General features: G+C 38.8%; 1 protein-coding gene across 3 annotated transcripts in view; it reads left to right on the plus strand.

The window, feature by feature from the left end:
* GALNT7 (polypeptide N-acetylgalactosaminyltransferase 7) overlaps positions 1-16,986 on the plus strand; it is a 71,375-nt gene that overhangs the window by 33,942 nt on the left and 20,447 nt on the right. For all 3 annotated transcript variants that reach the window (XM_058837453.1, XM_058837452.1, XM_058837451.1), the window contains exon 3: positions 12,832-12,998. In XM_058837453.1, coding sequence (XP_058693436.1) covers positions 12,832-12,998 — 167 coding nt within the window. The remainder of the gene's footprint in view (positions 1-12,831; positions 12,999-16,986) is intronic.

Below are 16,986 nucleotides of genomic sequence, written 5' to 3' on the forward strand. Positions count from 1 at the left end.
TTCAAAGCCAGCAAACAAAACAGCACGAAAAAACAATGCGAACAAAAGGTATCTTTCAGGCAACATTATATCCCTTACTTTATGTATTGAATACTTGGGATGCTTGCAGTTGCCTAAGTAGGTTAAAGGTTTATAGCTTCTGCATGTCTGCTGGGAACAGAAGAGAGGGGAAGCAGTGTGAGATTGGCTGATACTTTCAGCTGATATGCTTTCAGGCTCCCACATGCTCACTTTCCTGCTCACTCCCCAATACCAGAGAGAAATCCAGCAAAAGGTAGCAGGTTATCTATTGGATGCACCATTTATTTTCCTCCCACTGTTCTGTTTAAAATGACATTAGTGTCAGGTAAGGCCACTCAGCATTCACTTTAATCCCACCAAAGAGCAATACAGTAATTTTGGGGGGTTTTTTTGTTTGTTATTTTGTTAATAGTATCTTGGCATTGCTGATTGAGGAAGATCTTTCTGGTAAAGACTGAAATACTCGTTCTTAGGTAGGTAGACCTCCCTTCAGCCCTCTCTTTCTTTAAGCATCAGAATTTTGAAGCGTTACCCTGTGCAGTCAGGTTTGTTCAGTGAAGTATGCCAAATGCTTTCCCAGGCTGTGCTAGCAAGAGTGAAATAGTGCTGCAAGAACTGTCTCTCTCAGCTTAAAAGCCATGTAGCCTCAGGGCTTGTCCCTGCTGGAGGGAGAAGAGGAAAGAAATGCCAATAGAAGGAGATTCAATTCTGCTATGTTTGGATTTGACTTTGTAGTCTAACATGTTGCCAGGATGATTTGGCAGCTGCCTTTATTGATTCAGTAGGAACTTTTCTGGTGATTCTGGGCAGTCTCAGCTGCTGTAAAAAGCCTTAATTGTTGCTGTATCCTGTAGAGAGGAATGATGGTGTGTTGAAGTTTTTTGTCAGGTACATCAGAATATTTCCATTTTGCCAGTGCCATATAATCTCAGTTTATGGATTTTAACCAATAAATTTCAATGTTGATGCCCAGCACTTGTGTTCACATGCAACAAGTCATAAGTTTGGTTAAAAAAATCAAGAATGTATGGGGATATGTAAAAATCAATGTACAAAATTTAGAAGATGGCTCATCTCACTGCAGTCTTTCAGCACTCTGTAAGAGGGCCTGGGGGAACATAAACTGGATAATGGCAGAGAAATACCAGTTTTGCACCTTATTTCTAGCAGCAGAGAAGTAGAGCAGGCTTAGCAGGCCCTGCCTAAAACTCTGTACAGTAGCTGGAAGAAAATTTTTTTCTTTAAACTTGGTGATTTTTACCCTTTTTTGATCTATTTTTATCATCCTGATAGGTGGCAGCCGCTTAAGAGCAGTCATTTTTATTGGATTTCACACATTATCCCTGCTTCCTATCAGATCTGCAGTAAAATTAATGTTATCTTTTGGAAAGAAGGATATTCATTTAATTGCTCCCTGAATTCTATTTTTTTGTATTCAAGAGTCTGCCCAGAGGTAGAGCTGAAGTAAAAGTAGAGTGATAATTTTTCTGGATTATTTTGGATCCAAGATAAATACAGCATGCTAAGGAAATAAAAAAGGGACCTAGGTGTGAGGGTGAATGCTGTCAGGTAACAAGGTGTGTCGTCTCAAAAAACACCCCAAGAGATAACCATGGAGAATTGCTGCTAGGAATAACAAGAATCGAGTTGTTTAACCAAAATAATGATCCACTTGCCCAGAGTATTTTAAAGTAAAATTTAATTTTAAATAATGCATCTATACTAGGTCTGACCAGTATAAAGTATAAAGTCTTGACAACTTTAGCTCTGGCCAAAAACATATGCTGGTGAGAAAACACACAAGAATGGATAAGCGTCATTCCTGGCAGCCAGTGCACTGGGACACTGGAGCCAAAAACTGCAACAGGGTTGTCATGCTTCAGAGACCTCTCTCTGTGCACAGACTTGTCTTTTGAATGCATTTATAGCCTTGAAATTAATGACATCCTGAGTCAGTGACTGCAGAATGTGGTGCTTGTTTTAACCTCTTCTCCCAGATACAGATACTGTTATGTGCCTCTGTGACTCTGCTGCCTTGTGGTATGGGAATATCAGAGACAGCTCCATGAAGGTGCTATATAAATGTTTCATGTTCCATCCTTATTATTCCTGCTGGTTTATTTCCCTTTTCATTAACTCTGAGCTAAAATTCTGAAAGGATTCTGATACCCACATTCGACTCCAAGATTTTTTTAACTTTTTTTTTTTTTTTATTGTTTTTTTCCCAGTGGTAATGCAGAGTTTAGGATCTGTCACTGAGTGTATGCACTGAGTGGTCTAGCACTCCATATACAATCATTTGCACTTGCCCTGAGCTCTCCTGCTGGCTCATTTCCTTGATAGTGTTCTTGAATTATTCTGCAGCTGTTTATAGTCATTTTAATTGCAACTACCAAGAACTTTCCTATTGTTCAGGAATGACCTGGAAGAGGAGGTGGACTGCTTAGCTCCCAGAACAGTCATTTATGCTGCTAAAGTTGCAGACTTGCTTACAATTTGGAATTAATAGCAGTTATTAACCTAAGAGATCTGCCATACTTTGATGAAGAACTGTGCCTACAAAGAAAGAAAAGAACCTCACCAAATGCTTTGGAAATTCAGTTACTGTATTAACAGTCTCACTCGTGTTCACATAATTTCTGATTTCTTCAAAATATAATATTTTTCTGTGGCATGGCTTTTTTTTTCCACAAAAGCTGTGTCTATAGCTTACTAATTTTGTTATTTATTACTAGCTTCTATTCAACACAGAAGTCAGGCTAAGTGGTCTGCAATTCTTTAGAACCCTAGAGCCCTTTGATAAAAATTGGTGTTGTGTGTTCCTCTGTTTGATAGCAAGACTAGAGTCAGCAGTTCATTATCGTGGTTTGTCAATTCATGTTGCATTGTTTAGGAAATACTGGGTTTATTTTTAAAAAAGGCAATTAGGCTATTCATGGCAGAAAATTCCAGTAGAAGCTATCATACAAATTATCTGAAGATAGGACTATTTAGTAAGAAATTTCACTGTGTAGTTGCCCTCTTTTTTATGCTTTTCTCAGGGTATCTGGCATTGGGCACTGCTAAGAGTTCAACGGAAGTACTTAATTTAGCTTCCCTGCTTCTGAAGTGGTCTCTTTTCATTTTGATCATGTATCAGCCCAACAGACTTTCTGGCAGGCATCCTACTTCTGGTGTTTGAAAAAAGATATTTCAATAGCAGCTTTCATACTTCAGTAAGCTACTTCTCAAACTTGGGGTTTGGGGGTTTTGGGTTTGTTGGTTTGGTTTGGTTTTTTTTAACTCTATGTTTTTATTTACATGCACTTAGCTTGAATTAATGCTCATTTCTGTTTACCTTGTTTGGACACCACCCTGTGCATTTAAAGAATCTATGTCTTATTGCTAGCAGCATCTGGTTTTTAATCATGCTGTCTTTCCCATCTTCACAGCTCCCCTTTTCAAAAGGAGGCGTCTCCTGCCTGTGTCTTCTGTCCTGTCCGGTGCTCTGATTCTTTCATTCACATCACGATTCTTCCATACATGAGTGCTGTCTGAGTCTTCCTTGGACATCCAGGACTTCTGTGTGGTTCTATTGATGGCTTCCCCTTGTCCTTACGCTAAACAATCCCTGGCACATTTAAACTCTAGTAAACTGGCTCTGAGTTGCTCTAGCAGAAGGCAGTCCTTTATGGACTGAAGTTAACTAAAGTTAATCAGTTCCAAAAATTTCACTTGGTGCTAATAAATCCAAGGTCATAGTTTCCTGGATCCTTCTTCTTGAAGGTGGGCAAGAACTTGTTTTAGTCAGTCCTCAGGAGCCACTGTCAAGCACCAGGACCTTGTAGATATGGTAGAGCATGATCTCACAATGACATCACAAGCTTCCTCAGTGCCCTCTGGTGCCATCCAGCCAGTCCCATGGGCTTGTGCCATGTTTATTTGCTGTAATATGTCCAGGGAAGTGGTCCCTGACTCTCTTTGGTGGATATTCTTTCTCTTCTGCAGGCTGCCCCTGGACTCAGGGACTTGGGAGATGTGACAGCAAACCTTGCAAGGAAACAGTCAAGGAAATCAGATGTTGAGTGTCTCAGTCTTTTATGTGTCCTTTGACACAAATTTTCATGTCTTTTATCAGCAAACTCATGTTTTCTTTAATCTTTATTTAGCCTACAAGCTCTTCTCGTTGTCCTTTCCATCTTATGGATTTCAACTCTACAAAGCTTTGCCTTTAATGTTGTCTTCATTGGCTCAGGCAATATTTCTGTACTCCTTCTAGGTAGCCAGTCCATGCCTCTACCTTCCCTACTCTACCTTCTGGAGTTCTTGGTGCAGCCAGGTGGGTTTTCTGCCATGCCTGTTTGACTTGCTGCGTGTGGGAATGGATGGCTCCTCTGTTTTGGGGAGGTTGTCCTCAAATATGCCATTCCTGGGCCCTTTTTGGCAAAGCTGTAGCACCCAAAATCATTGACTTCTTATTGCAGATATAAGGAGACATGTAAGTAATGCATGGAAGAGTCAAAAAGGGAGAGAAAGTTTCCTGATGGACAAAACTGTTGATGACCACAGATGTAGAGCTCTGAGAAGAGGCTGCTCAGTGTATGACTCACAGGAGCTACACCTGGTTAGACAAGACCAAAGCAGTGCAAGATGTTCCAAGGAATCTGTATTCATTACTTCTAAAAAATACTTATCTATGATGCATTAGTTGCAGTAGCCTCTTTTTATACTTCAAGCTCAAAAGCGCTAGGAATCAATGTAAGTTTTCCTTTTTGAAGTCCACTGTGAAATGTCTGTCCACACCTGCCATTTCCATTCCTGTATTTTGCTAGGTTTGAGACATGCTTATTGCACTTTTGAAGTCAAGAAGCATTTTCTTGCAGTATATTTTAAGTGATGCACTGTGAAACTTCCTGATTCTCCTGTTAACACACTTGCACTAGTGTAGAGCCCTTAAGCCAAGGATGTTCGTAGTGCTGGTCAGATTTCATGCCAGGGTAATTAACTGTGTTGGCTGAAAAAAGGGATTAGAGCTCAACATGCTTTGCTCAGGCTTGATTTGCTGTTGTTACCCAACCCATGGAAGACTTGCTTACAAATCATACGTACTGACCCAGAAGGTTTTAGTCTTATGACTTTATTTAAGCTAGATTTTTTTGACAGCTTCTGTTGACAAGTGTTGAAGGAATTTTATCTGGAATAGTTTGACTGGGAGAGGAAACATCATTAATATTTATGGCACGAGACAAATTAATTTCTCGCTGGATTTTTTTTTTTTTCTGTATAATAAAAAGTAAATAGCTGCTGTCTACTCATCAGAGTGAGCCAGAATTTCAGCTGCATCACCCACACACATCTGTCAGTATGATTGTGGCAGAATAAATATTTTTAAGTGTTTTTTTCCTTCTGTGGATTATCCAGTTTGAGTTTTCCTTTGTAAGGACATTACTGCTGTTACAGGGCATAGCCCCTGGGCCATACAAATTTGTACTTGAATAATTGGATCTGTTGCCACAGGTCGCCTTTGACTTCAATCAGAACAACTGGCAATGAGCTTTTGTTGAAAAATCCAAAAAGGTGATCCTTGCTTGAGTACAATGTTTGTGCATACAGAAATGTATTTTTGGACAGCTGTTTTTGCAGCTCGTTTTATAAAACGAAAGGGAATGAGAATTGGCTTGTTTTTTAAAACTGCACATGTAGTTTCAAAGGATGTTTGTTTCATTTTTCAATTATTTATAGTATATAAAAAGGAAGGAATTTTTGCCAAAAATAGACTTCTAACTTTACTAAGAATACATACATGCAGAGCTGTGTGATAGTAAGGCAGAGCTGTTAGTATACTAATATATTTTTCCTATCATAGTTTGATTGTGCCAGCTTGGACCCTTTTTATGGTTCAAAAGCTTTTAAAAAGATTGGATTGTACAGAAAATTGTTAGTGCTAGACTGGAGTAAAAAAACACTAAAATCTTTAACAAATTACTCAGGATATGAAATAATTCAGATGAGTCTTGGCTCCTCATTAGAAATGGACAGTCTTATTACTCTGGACAAATAACATGAATTTAGTATGTCCTCTTACAGTGAGTAGTTACTTGTCCAGTCAATCTTGTTGTAGCTAAGGAGATTGAATACAAAGGCTCTGGAGTGGAACCTGCTTTCTTCAGGAATGTGATTAGTTCCTTAATTATAGCACTTTGCAAATTACATATTTGATATTGTTACAAGAAAAAGGATTTTAGTAATTACTTTTGGTATCTATATCATTAGAAATGAAACATTAGGGACTCAGTTTCATTTCACATGGTACCTTGGGAAAATCTTTTATTCCAATGCCACATAATACACTGGAACTGTTCTCTAACAAAGAAAACTAGTTCTATAATGTGCACATAAATTTTTGTGCACCTCAGTGAGAGCTGGAGTTGAGAATCAGGTGAATTATAGTGGTCACACTAAATCAGGAAGGCTAGCTTTCCACTGCAGTACTGCTGGCAAGATTCCTGGAGGGAAAAAAAATGGTGTTTAAATTGTAATTAGGCATGTATTGTGAGAGCATCTCATGTGGTCAGGAAAGATTTAAATTCCAGGCATTCGCCTTCAAGCAAAACCTAGCATTTTCTGTTAACATCTCAGGCCTCAGTAATGAAAACTATGGAGAAAATGGATCCTTTGTCTCTTTAGTGTTGGCTGCTAGCATTTCAAATGTTAAGTTTGGAGGGAGAAATTATTCACCCAAAGAGTACAAAGAGGTTGACAGAGGCACCAGGTGTGTTATCTGTAGTTGGATTTACGTACCTCTGTGTGTATGCATCTGAAATGAGATGACCAAGCTCTGAACATGACCTCTTACTCAACAAAAATATATATCTAGCACAGCACCTGGAGTATATTTAAATTCTGACTTCAGTGGAAGGGCAGAGAAGAGTGTGAGTGATTTCCTGCAGCTGTTTGTGTAACCCTCCAAGTGCCAACTTGCGGCATGGAAATTCTGGGGCACGTGGGGGAATCGTTTTGTCAAATGAATTGTAATCTGACTGTGAAGCTAAAAAACAAAATGCTTTCCTTTAGCTCTGTTGTTCCAGACCGTACTGTGCTATGGCATTCAAATAGATGTGCATGATACAAGTTATACTGCAGTCCATATAGTACATGCTGATGAGTGAGCATGGGTAGGAACTTCAAGGTTCAATATCTGATGAGCAAGGCATGGTGGAAATACAATATTTCTGTGGGACCGAGCTCACTGCCTCAAGTTTATTTCTAGTTGTTTATATTAGGTTTGATAAAGCCTGTAAAAGTTTGATAAATCTAAAATTCGTCACAGCCTCCCCAAGATACCCACAGTGTGTCACCAGACTGCAGAAGGCCTCAAGAGTTGTGAGGTCGTCTTCTCTTTAAACAAAAACAGGAAAGCAGAGGGTTTTTTCTCTGTCTCCCTGTATGGGAGTTTCCCCTTCCCTAAGGAAAAGATTTTATTTTAGCCACCTAGGTACCCCAGCTTTCCTGCCCTGTGGTATTAATTGCTTTGATTTTTTCAGTGTTGGATAAGTGATATGGGATTTTTTCAGTGTCGGATAAGTGATAGGGGATTTTTCAGTGTTGGATAAGTATGGGCAAGAATCTTGTGATTAGAAAAATTGCAAAGGTTATTCCTTTCATTCATTTATTATCGCTAATGTTGGGTTTCTGTGCAAACCTTGCCCTGCATTTGGATCATGATGCTTTCAGAGATACAGCAGATATAGATTTTGCTTCCAAGGGCACTAATAATAAAATTTAGTCACACAGCCTTGCAAGTTACTTCAGGAATGGAAATGGGCAAAGCATGTAGCTATTTTAAAAATAGCAAATGCTGTTTCAGCGTAGGTTTAAGCTGTTTGGTAGTGTTTAATAGAGGTTTTGCTGCTGTCTGCTGAAGGGGAAAAAAATTACTCAGTTGATCAGTCTGTCCTTCTCAGGTTGTCTGTTTACTTCTCTTCCAGAACCCCTGTTTTGTAAGTCCACTGCTATAATCTCGTTTTGATGTTGCTGGTGCGCAAAAATGCCCCTCAAGGCTTCATAGGTAACAAATCCAGTATTAGCATTAGATTTACTTGGTTGTACCCTAACAAAGAAATGCCCAGTTCTGTGATATGTTTCTGTCTATTCTGTCTACTCTAGACTTAGGCAATGATCCCTCTGTTTTGCAGGTGTTAAGCAGCCATGCCCTTGGTGATGTCAACCATACAGATGAGCAAACAGAAAGTGTTCTGTAAAATAAATTCCCATCCATCTTCCTAGGGGTTAGATTCAGTTCACTGCAGTAGTCATAATAAATTGGTGATTTAAAGTAATAAGGAGCCCTGAATTCAGTATTAAAAGTATGTAAACAGCATGCTGTCAGCTGGATGCCTGTCTCCTTTTAAGATAAGAACAGGACTTACTAAAAAAGGAAACTGAAAATGAAAACAGATCTCCTAACTTATTTTTAGGATTTGCTAAAAGTGCTGGACTCTTTCGAAGAGTTGAGAAAAATGCACGCACTGTAAAGCAATTATAATAGGTGATAATATAGCAATGAATTTCATACCACTTAAAATGTGAAATAAAATTTAAAATACAGTTTAAAATTGTGAACAGTTCTATATTAATGGAGAAGAGAAATTGCATTTTTAAATTTTGTCTACAATTTCAGGATAAATAATAAATTGAGTCCTTCAGCTTTATACTGATTCAGGTCCCTCATCTTGCAACAGCTGATTAGCTTCTCAGGAGCTCTTTGGCTACTGGAGTGATTACAGGAATTTGATGGCAGCTGCCTGCCTTCTTGGAGGAATCTGTGCTGGTACATTTTGGTCTTAGCATGTGGGTACAGTGCTTTAAAATCTAGAGGGTACTGATGTGTCCTTGGTACATGCAGGTGCAGGTTACAGAGCTGACACAAGGAAAATAGTACCGGGATGGAGAATCATGAGACATGATACCTCTTACTTCTTCTGAAGCTTCAGTGCTGATATTCTGGCAAAGTCAGGGGTTCAGCATGACAGGAGAAACACTTCTGTTGGCTCAAGATCTTAAATTGCTCTCTAAGAATCTATCTGATGGAGCTCACCCTTAAATTGCTGTCAAAGTGCTCTCCTTTTTCATTTGCATTTTTGTTTGTGGTTGGATTACTCTTCCAGGAAAAGCAGGCTCCACTTCTGGCTTTTTTCAAGCCTGAGGAAATTTGAGTCTATATCTGCATCTTCAGTGGTACCTAACAGAGAAGTCTGTATGGCCATCCCAGCCTTGGACCATGTACCCACAATCACGACTGTGGGGCTGCAGGGCATCCTAAGAGCACACCAAAGAATAGAGCACAAAGCTGTAAGAGCAGAAATTTCCCCAAGTCAAGGAGCACTCAGCCCAGATGCTCACCTCCTTGTGCAGAGGGTCTCCTGTAAAAGCACGAGCACTCCTTGCTGTGTGGCTGGTGCACAGCTTTGTGATTGAGGGAAAAGGGACCTTGGCATGGCACAAGCTCCCTCTCCACTGTTGCCTCCAGGGGTGGAGAGGGAGTAGAACTAATTCACATCCTAAGTATGCAGGCTAATAGACAGAAAAAACATTACTCACCCTGTTTCTCAATTAGATCACAACTGTGCCTTCTGAAGGGTTTCGTCTTGCTTCAGTGATGAGTCAGTCCTGTTTTTCCCCAGTAGTACCAGTGCTGATTGCAGAATGGAAAGTTTTTATTCGTGGACTGATCTGAAGGTGTTGTTTCCTTTCACCCATGAGTTCCCCAAGGAAAGGGAGCACAAACAGCGCAGCTCTTCCCTGCAGCACTGCCCAGGGAAGGTGTTGCCAGCCCTTTGTAAATCTGTGCACACTTGTTCCTCCTTTCCCGTGCAATAACTCTTTACAGGGCTCAGGAAGAGTAATGTGAAGTGTCTAGAGGCAAGCCTGGCTTAAGGGTGCTACCTTGTCATTCCTGCATGTCTGCTGCAATGTGCCATCCTCTCAGCTCTATCAATAAGAATTAAAAATACCTTTTTGTATTTTGTTTACTACTTTGGTGCATAGTATATTGCCACAGCTGGCCTGCAGGCTACACCTGAAAGGTCACCCTGCTAGAATGTGGGCAGGGGATGAAGCACCCAGGGGATGAAGCTAGAGCTTGAAATATTTAAATCCTCTTTGTCAGAGACCCTTCTGTACTTTGAATCTGCTTGTGCCAGTTTTCAATAGCTTGCTGCTTTTGCCTGAACATTCATATCTGCTTTACCCTCTCTTTTAAAAATCAAGAGCGTTCCTGGAAATTCAGGCGTATTTCTTTCCCTTTTTTGGCACCTACAATCCTCAGGGAAACCTGTACTGTGAAATTCAGCTTCAGACACAAGGAAAGTGAATTTATTGTTTCTTGGTATGTGGTTTGCCAACCACTGGATGTCAGTGCTGCTCCACTGAGGAAAGGCTCCACTGAGAAAAGCTTTCCCTGCTTCTTTCCCTGTAGATGTGAAGGAAATGAGAGCCGAGGCTATTGACTTCTGTCACTCAAATACCTGAGCAACATTCACATTTATTGAAAAAAAACTGCCACAGAGATTAAAACATTTATTAATTGCACTTATCTGAAACAACTACTGTATTTCAAACCCCTAATTCTCAATTCAAGATGAGAAAGAAGGCTGTGCACAGGAGTTACTGCAGCCTGTCAGAGTTTATGGGCTTGATGAGTCGGTCTGTGGGCTGTCTAATAAGTGAAATAAAGTGTCTGGAAAACCTGGAAGTGTGATCTTACTAGAGATGTAAATGTAGTGCTTCACTGCTTGCAAACGGCACATTTAACCCGATTTGAGGAGATTTAAAATGGCTATGTAGCAAAAAGCCTGTCTAGACCTCTGGGTTTGTGTATAAAAAATGTATTAAATACAGATCAAAAAATGCTTATAAATTGTTCATGGATGTATTGGTCAATTCAGGCTTTTGTAATAGATTTGACTTTTTTAAATTGTGCAGAGCTGCCTACTGTCCTTCATTCTTATGCTCTTCACTATTTTGTTCATAAACATGACTAACCTGTACTGCAGGAAGAGGGAGAAATAAGCAACCAAAAGATTTAAGTTCTTTTTCAAGGTTTTCTTTGGGTTCTTGTCCTTGAAGGCAGTCTGAAACATTGAAGCTGTCTCTCTCTTTTTATTCAGAAATAAGCAAAAACGTTTCCTAGCTAAACTGCTGCAGGTGCAGGTCAGGAGCACCATGCAAGCTGCGTCAGCTCCTGCCTTCTGCTTTGAGACAAAAGGTGCTATTCTGCTCCCTTTTACACAGTCCTCTTGAATGGCATTCAGCTGTTATGCTGGTTTTTGAAAGTATAACACCCTCTTTTCCACCTTTTAACATAACCATATTACCAAAATTAGTACTGAGAATGTATGTGAAGCAACACTGTTCTGTTATAAATCTGTTATTAAACATATTGAATCTTCCTTTTACACAGCCTACTGAGCACACCTTGGTAGGGTATCCATTTTATCTCTGCAAATGGCTAAGTAAGTTGTTGACAGCTTAAATGCTTGTGCTGGAAATGGAAGTGCTGCAATCTGTAATCAGCTGGAATCTGAGAGAGAACTGTGGAAGGAAGGCATCCATGGCCTGAACCTTTTAAACAGCCAGTCTAGCACTTTTTTTATGGGTAACTCTGACTAGCTGCAGCTACTTCAGGCGTAAAAACTATCGAGCTGGGGGATTTCAGTCAGTAATTTGTACTTTTAGAGATTGTGCTGTTTCAGAGGTCACTTACAGCAGACCCTAGAAGCTAAATGCCTTATTAAATAAAATTTTTTTATAATCTGTTTTGATTCTGTAATTTTCTTCTCCCACAGGGATAAAATTAAGAGTATATTTCTAGCCATGTCTTATTTTCTGTGAGGTGAGAAATGCTTATTGATGCATTGAGAAGTGAAATGCATCCTTCATTAGAGAAACTCTTTAAATACCTATGGATCTGTTATGTGAATTATTTCCATGTTTAATTGAATGTAGTTTCAGAAACTCTGGTGATTTCTGATGATTAAGGTAATTCTTTTCAAAAGCAGCAATGTTTCTGTGCACTTAAGCTTTTTATTCTAAGAGAATTTTATCTCTAAACATAACTATAACTATGGAAATTTGTGCATCTGTAAGTTTAGAAGTTTTTATTTGTCGCTAATAATTTCTTAATACATGATAGCTGTCTTTGAAAAGTCAGAATCTCTCTAGTAGAGACTTACTTCGCTGAAAGATGGAAAAAGGAAGGATTTTTCCAATTGAAATCAAAAGTGCTATGTCTCCATGTTCGGTGATAGGAACTATATTACTATAGTTGGACAAGGGGCTAGTGATCAGTAGGGAAATTTCCAGTTAAGGAAATAATTGGTGTCGTTGAGAAAATGGACATTACAATTGGAAATGAAAACCATGGTTGATAAATGTGATTTAGAGGTATTGGAAAGTATGGAAGGTATTGGAAGTACTCACACTGCTTGTTTCTAAATCACCTCTAACGCCTCAGGAAAAAAGACCTGAGTGTCTACACTATTTTTGTTTGGGTTTTTTAATCTCTCTCTTTTCTTGTATTTTTTTTCTCTGTGTGTTATATCTTATAAGATTTTCATTGAAACTGAACCAGGTCTGAAACTTGTCCTCAATAGTTTACTTTTCTTTTTATTTGTATCTGTATCTTGATGCACTTCAGCTGTATTGCCTTTTATATCCTGTCTCTCTTAAACCTGAAGGATAGCTGTCAGTGAAGATTTTATTTGCACAAGGAAGCTGTTAAGCAGTTGTAGGTCACACTGTGAAAACTAATAAAATCAACTCTTTTTACAGATGCAAATACTGGCATTATGACGATAACCTGCTCACCTCCAGCGTTGTCATCGTCTTCCATAATGAAGGGTGGTCCACACTCATGAGGACAGTCCACAGTGTCATCAAGAGAACACCAAGAAAATACTTGGCAGAAATTGTTCTGATTGATGATTTTAGCAACAAAGGTACATTTGGAATATTAACACGCTCCTTTGTAGAAAAGAGAATTTTTTTTTATTTTCCTGAAATAGTTTTCTTTTGATTTATTATCTGCCATGGTTTCCGTTGACTATGAGAGAAAAGATTGCTTCTTCACAGTCCTTTGAGCTCTTTGCCACAGTTTTTGGGTAGTGTGTAGAAGCAAGCTGGGATAGCTAGTATCTCTCTTAGCTCTTGTGAAAACAAGTAGTTTGAAGAGTATCAAAGGGGTAAAGCCTGTCAGGAGTAACAGGTTTCCTTTGTTGCATATAGGATTATAGATGTCTCATTTTTTTAACTATAATAAAAATCTACCTAGACTCAAATTATTCTGATTCATTTTCAAAATCTTTTTCATTTACAAAATCCTTTTTTAATTAAACATCACATTAAGCTGCTTATTGTTTCTTATTGAAGGGGGGAATCTTTTAAGAATTTAAATATATTTTAATTTCTGCCTTTCTTTGAGTCCTGTATGCCAACATATGTCCAGAGATTTTCTTCTTCCTTTATAATTTACATTCTGATCTTGGTTTATAATCAGGATGCATGTACTTGTACTTGCATATATTCGTCTTATAAATGTAAGCATACACTGTTTTTTTATTTTTTCCTTTCGTGGTGGTATCATCAGCATTAATGCAATACAAGGCCAAATACAGAGAGGAACTAAAAAGTGGTCTTCTAGAGATATAAGTTGATTGAGGCAGAGGAAAATAGAGTGTTTTTAAACTTTAAACAAATTTCAAAATAGTGCATCAAAGCTGCACATTCTATAAGATTTTGTTGTAGCGTGGTTCTTGAATAGATGTTGACAGTGAGAAGGAGTAGACACATAAATAAAAACATAATTTTGACTGTGTGGCATGACAGTCTCTTCTAGACAATGTTAATGATGGCTTTGAGCAAAGGCAAGTTTGGTCAGCAGCACAGGATACCCTCATCTTTGTTTTCATAGCTGAATTGTGTAGTGGCATAGAAAACAGATGACTTCTGAAACTCTCCTTTTTATTAAGTTATCTGGGCTTCTCCCAGTTCCGGTCTCATAGTAGTTGTTTTCTATGGGTGTATTCACTACAAATTTTTTTAATTAACTCATCACATAGTTCAGGTAGCCTTTTTGGAGTATAAGCCACAATTAAAAATCATTATTGTGTGTTATTTTTTGCATCATACCTGTAGGTAGGTATCATTTTCTGTTTGCTTTAACAGGAGAGGGAAAGTTACCTGTGTTATAAACTTGACTACATTTGGCTTAGTCTAATAAAGATACTGAATGCTAAATTATAGTCTTCTGTATCCTTTAACAGCTGTTGAGAATTTGGCTTAGATACACACACATGCTATAAACCAAAAATATCCTTTCTCCTAAGGGATATAATTTTAATAATTCAGTCAGCAGACATATGCTGTGTTTTTGCTTTTTAGCTAGGGCTGACTTAGCTGTATAAAGTGACTGTGACACTGATTGTGTCTAGAATACTTACCAGATTTTTCACTAATGATAGGTTTCAATACTTGGGTTTCACATGACTTGTAGCTGACTCTGTGCCACGTATATGTAGTTCATGGAATGAATTCTTCTGGCATAACAACTTGTACTATTTTTTCATTATATGACGTATTTTAAAAGAAAGCAGTATTTTTTAAGTTTTTTTTATTTTTAAATAAGAACTTTGTAGCTTTCTTCTCATGAATGAATGGTTAGCAGACACAGCCTGGACCTAAGATCCAGCAGACCCTTGACTCTAAATTTCTCACAGTTCAATTTTCCAGATAACTTTCATAAATCAGAAAATTCAATAAAGAAAGCTTGAGGTGCAGTTCTCTCAGGTATGAGTGACTGGTAAGACAAGCATGGACTAGTATGTCTCTAAACACCTTGCTGCAATTGCACTAGTTCACTACAATAGTTCTTCAAATAGCTTTAGGCTATTACTTGGTAAATATAATTAACTTAATTTCATTAATTCAAATTATGTTCTAGATGAAAAATGGCCAAGAGAGCAGAGTCTTGCTCTACTTCTTTCTCCCTGGAGAGAGGGATGGACTAGTATGAGCTACAAAGTGTGCCAAGCTGCCTGAAGAGTTCACCAGTTGTTAGGAGAGCTGCAAAATACAAACACTCTTAATTACAGCAGAGCTGCTGGTAGCTTTTTGCTTTTTCAGCCAGAAGAAAAGTCATGCTGACAGCACAGATACAGGATTTTCTTCTTCCCCACCTACTTCCAAGCTGCACATTTCATGTCTTGCTCTCCACCCAGCAGACCACCTTATGCTCTTGGAGCCCGGTGCTGAGTGCCATGTGCTGGACTGGGTAGATGTTTGCTCATGTTCAGTGTGACTGTCCTTATTTCTTAGCTGCTACCCTCTCAGGGGATATGAAATTAAAATGGAGCACAGCAGTTGCAAACACTTGTAAAGGCTGCCTCCTAAAAGCCTCTGCCTTTTATGAGAAAAAGCCCCTTTCCTTATGAGAAATCCTTTTTCATCAGAAGGGAGTTACAGCTGCATAGAAGTTTATATATGTCATGTCTTACGGGGGGAGCAGTTGAAATGCTTGGAAAATGTCCTTTTCATTATAATTATTAGGATAAAGTCAGTTTGGAGCAGTACTTTCGCTGAATAACTCTCTTTCCTCAATCTCTCCTGCAAACAGCAGGCTTTGGACTGCGGAGAACTGTGCAGAGATATGTGCTGAATTCTACTCTGGCGTTTTTTTCCTTGTCAGAGTACAAAGAGTACAGTAACAAGAAGATTGCCAAGCTAATGGAATGATTCTATCTCCATTTTCTATGGAGACCTCTGTATTAATTCATGTTAGAGTCCAAGAAATGTTGCAGCAATTCCTGCCAGTGTCAATGAGGCCAGGCTGTTACACATGAGGGGTTTTTTTCCCCAGTTTTTCTTCTATTCTCAATAGAAGCACTTTATTCTTCTGTGAATGCTGGCTGTGTAAAGGAAACAGCTGTTCTGGAGGGCAATGAGAATTCATAAAATTGTATTTTGTAAAGCTTCCTACAGTTACAGTTGTTTGTATAGGTCTCCAATGCTTGTTATGTATTTGGGCACCAGTTTGCTTGTGTTCTGAACAGAGGCCAATATCTCAGCTGGAACTGCTTTTGTAGCCCGTGCATCTGTAAAGGGTGGCTGTGAGGTAAAAAGTGCCAGTGTTCCTAGTAGCATTTAAAGGTTTTGTCTACCTTCTGTGTTTACTTACATGTTCTTTATTTCCAACTGATGCAGCATCCCATGAGATAACCAAAGGGGAAGTAATGAGCATACTGCAGGCAACAGTATTTTTATTAATCTGTGTAATGGTGCTTGCCATGGGGAAACTGGAGCAGTAATCAGTGCTTGTGTTAGAGCTGAGAGCCCCACCTTAAGAGTATTACAGTACAGGGTGGTCTCAGGCAGGAGGCAGCTGCCCTAGGAAGCACTTCTGATACCATTTTTCTAGTTCTCAGACTGCTGTCCATGAGTTGAGGGGGAAAAAACTGCTTTCCTCCTCCTCCTCCTCCTCCCCCTTTGTAATCTGCAGTGCCTAAGGTCCTTTGGAGAAAGTATGTGTTTTTAAAAGACACTGATTCATGCTTTAATCATGCACGTAGACATGAGAGAGGAACTCAAACAGGGGAAAGCCAGATTGGTGATTATAATATTTTGAAAGGTAAAATATACATTTTTGAACAAAAACCAGATTGTTGTAAGGCTGTTGACAGATGTCATAAATACACATTCTAGGTGAACAAAATTTAATGCTGGCCAAACAATATTTTTGACTATAAAACTATCAGGATTTTTTACACTACTGTCATGCAGGCTTTGTAAGATGGGAAGGAGGAAAATTTCATCTTTCCTGTGGGAAATAGCACTTGCTGCTAACCCTGGCATGGTTTCAGATAATGGACTGCAAGGTCCTGAGACTTGTACTGTGGAAAACCTTTATACAATCAATATGACAGGTTTTTACAG

The sequence above is a fragment of the Poecile atricapillus genome, chromosome 4, assembly GCF_030490865.1.
Source record: "Poecile atricapillus isolate bPoeAtr1 chromosome 4, bPoeAtr1.hap1, whole genome shotgun sequence".
NCBI classification, from domain to species: domain Eukaryota; kingdom Metazoa; phylum Chordata; class Aves; order Passeriformes; family Paridae; genus Poecile; species Poecile atricapillus.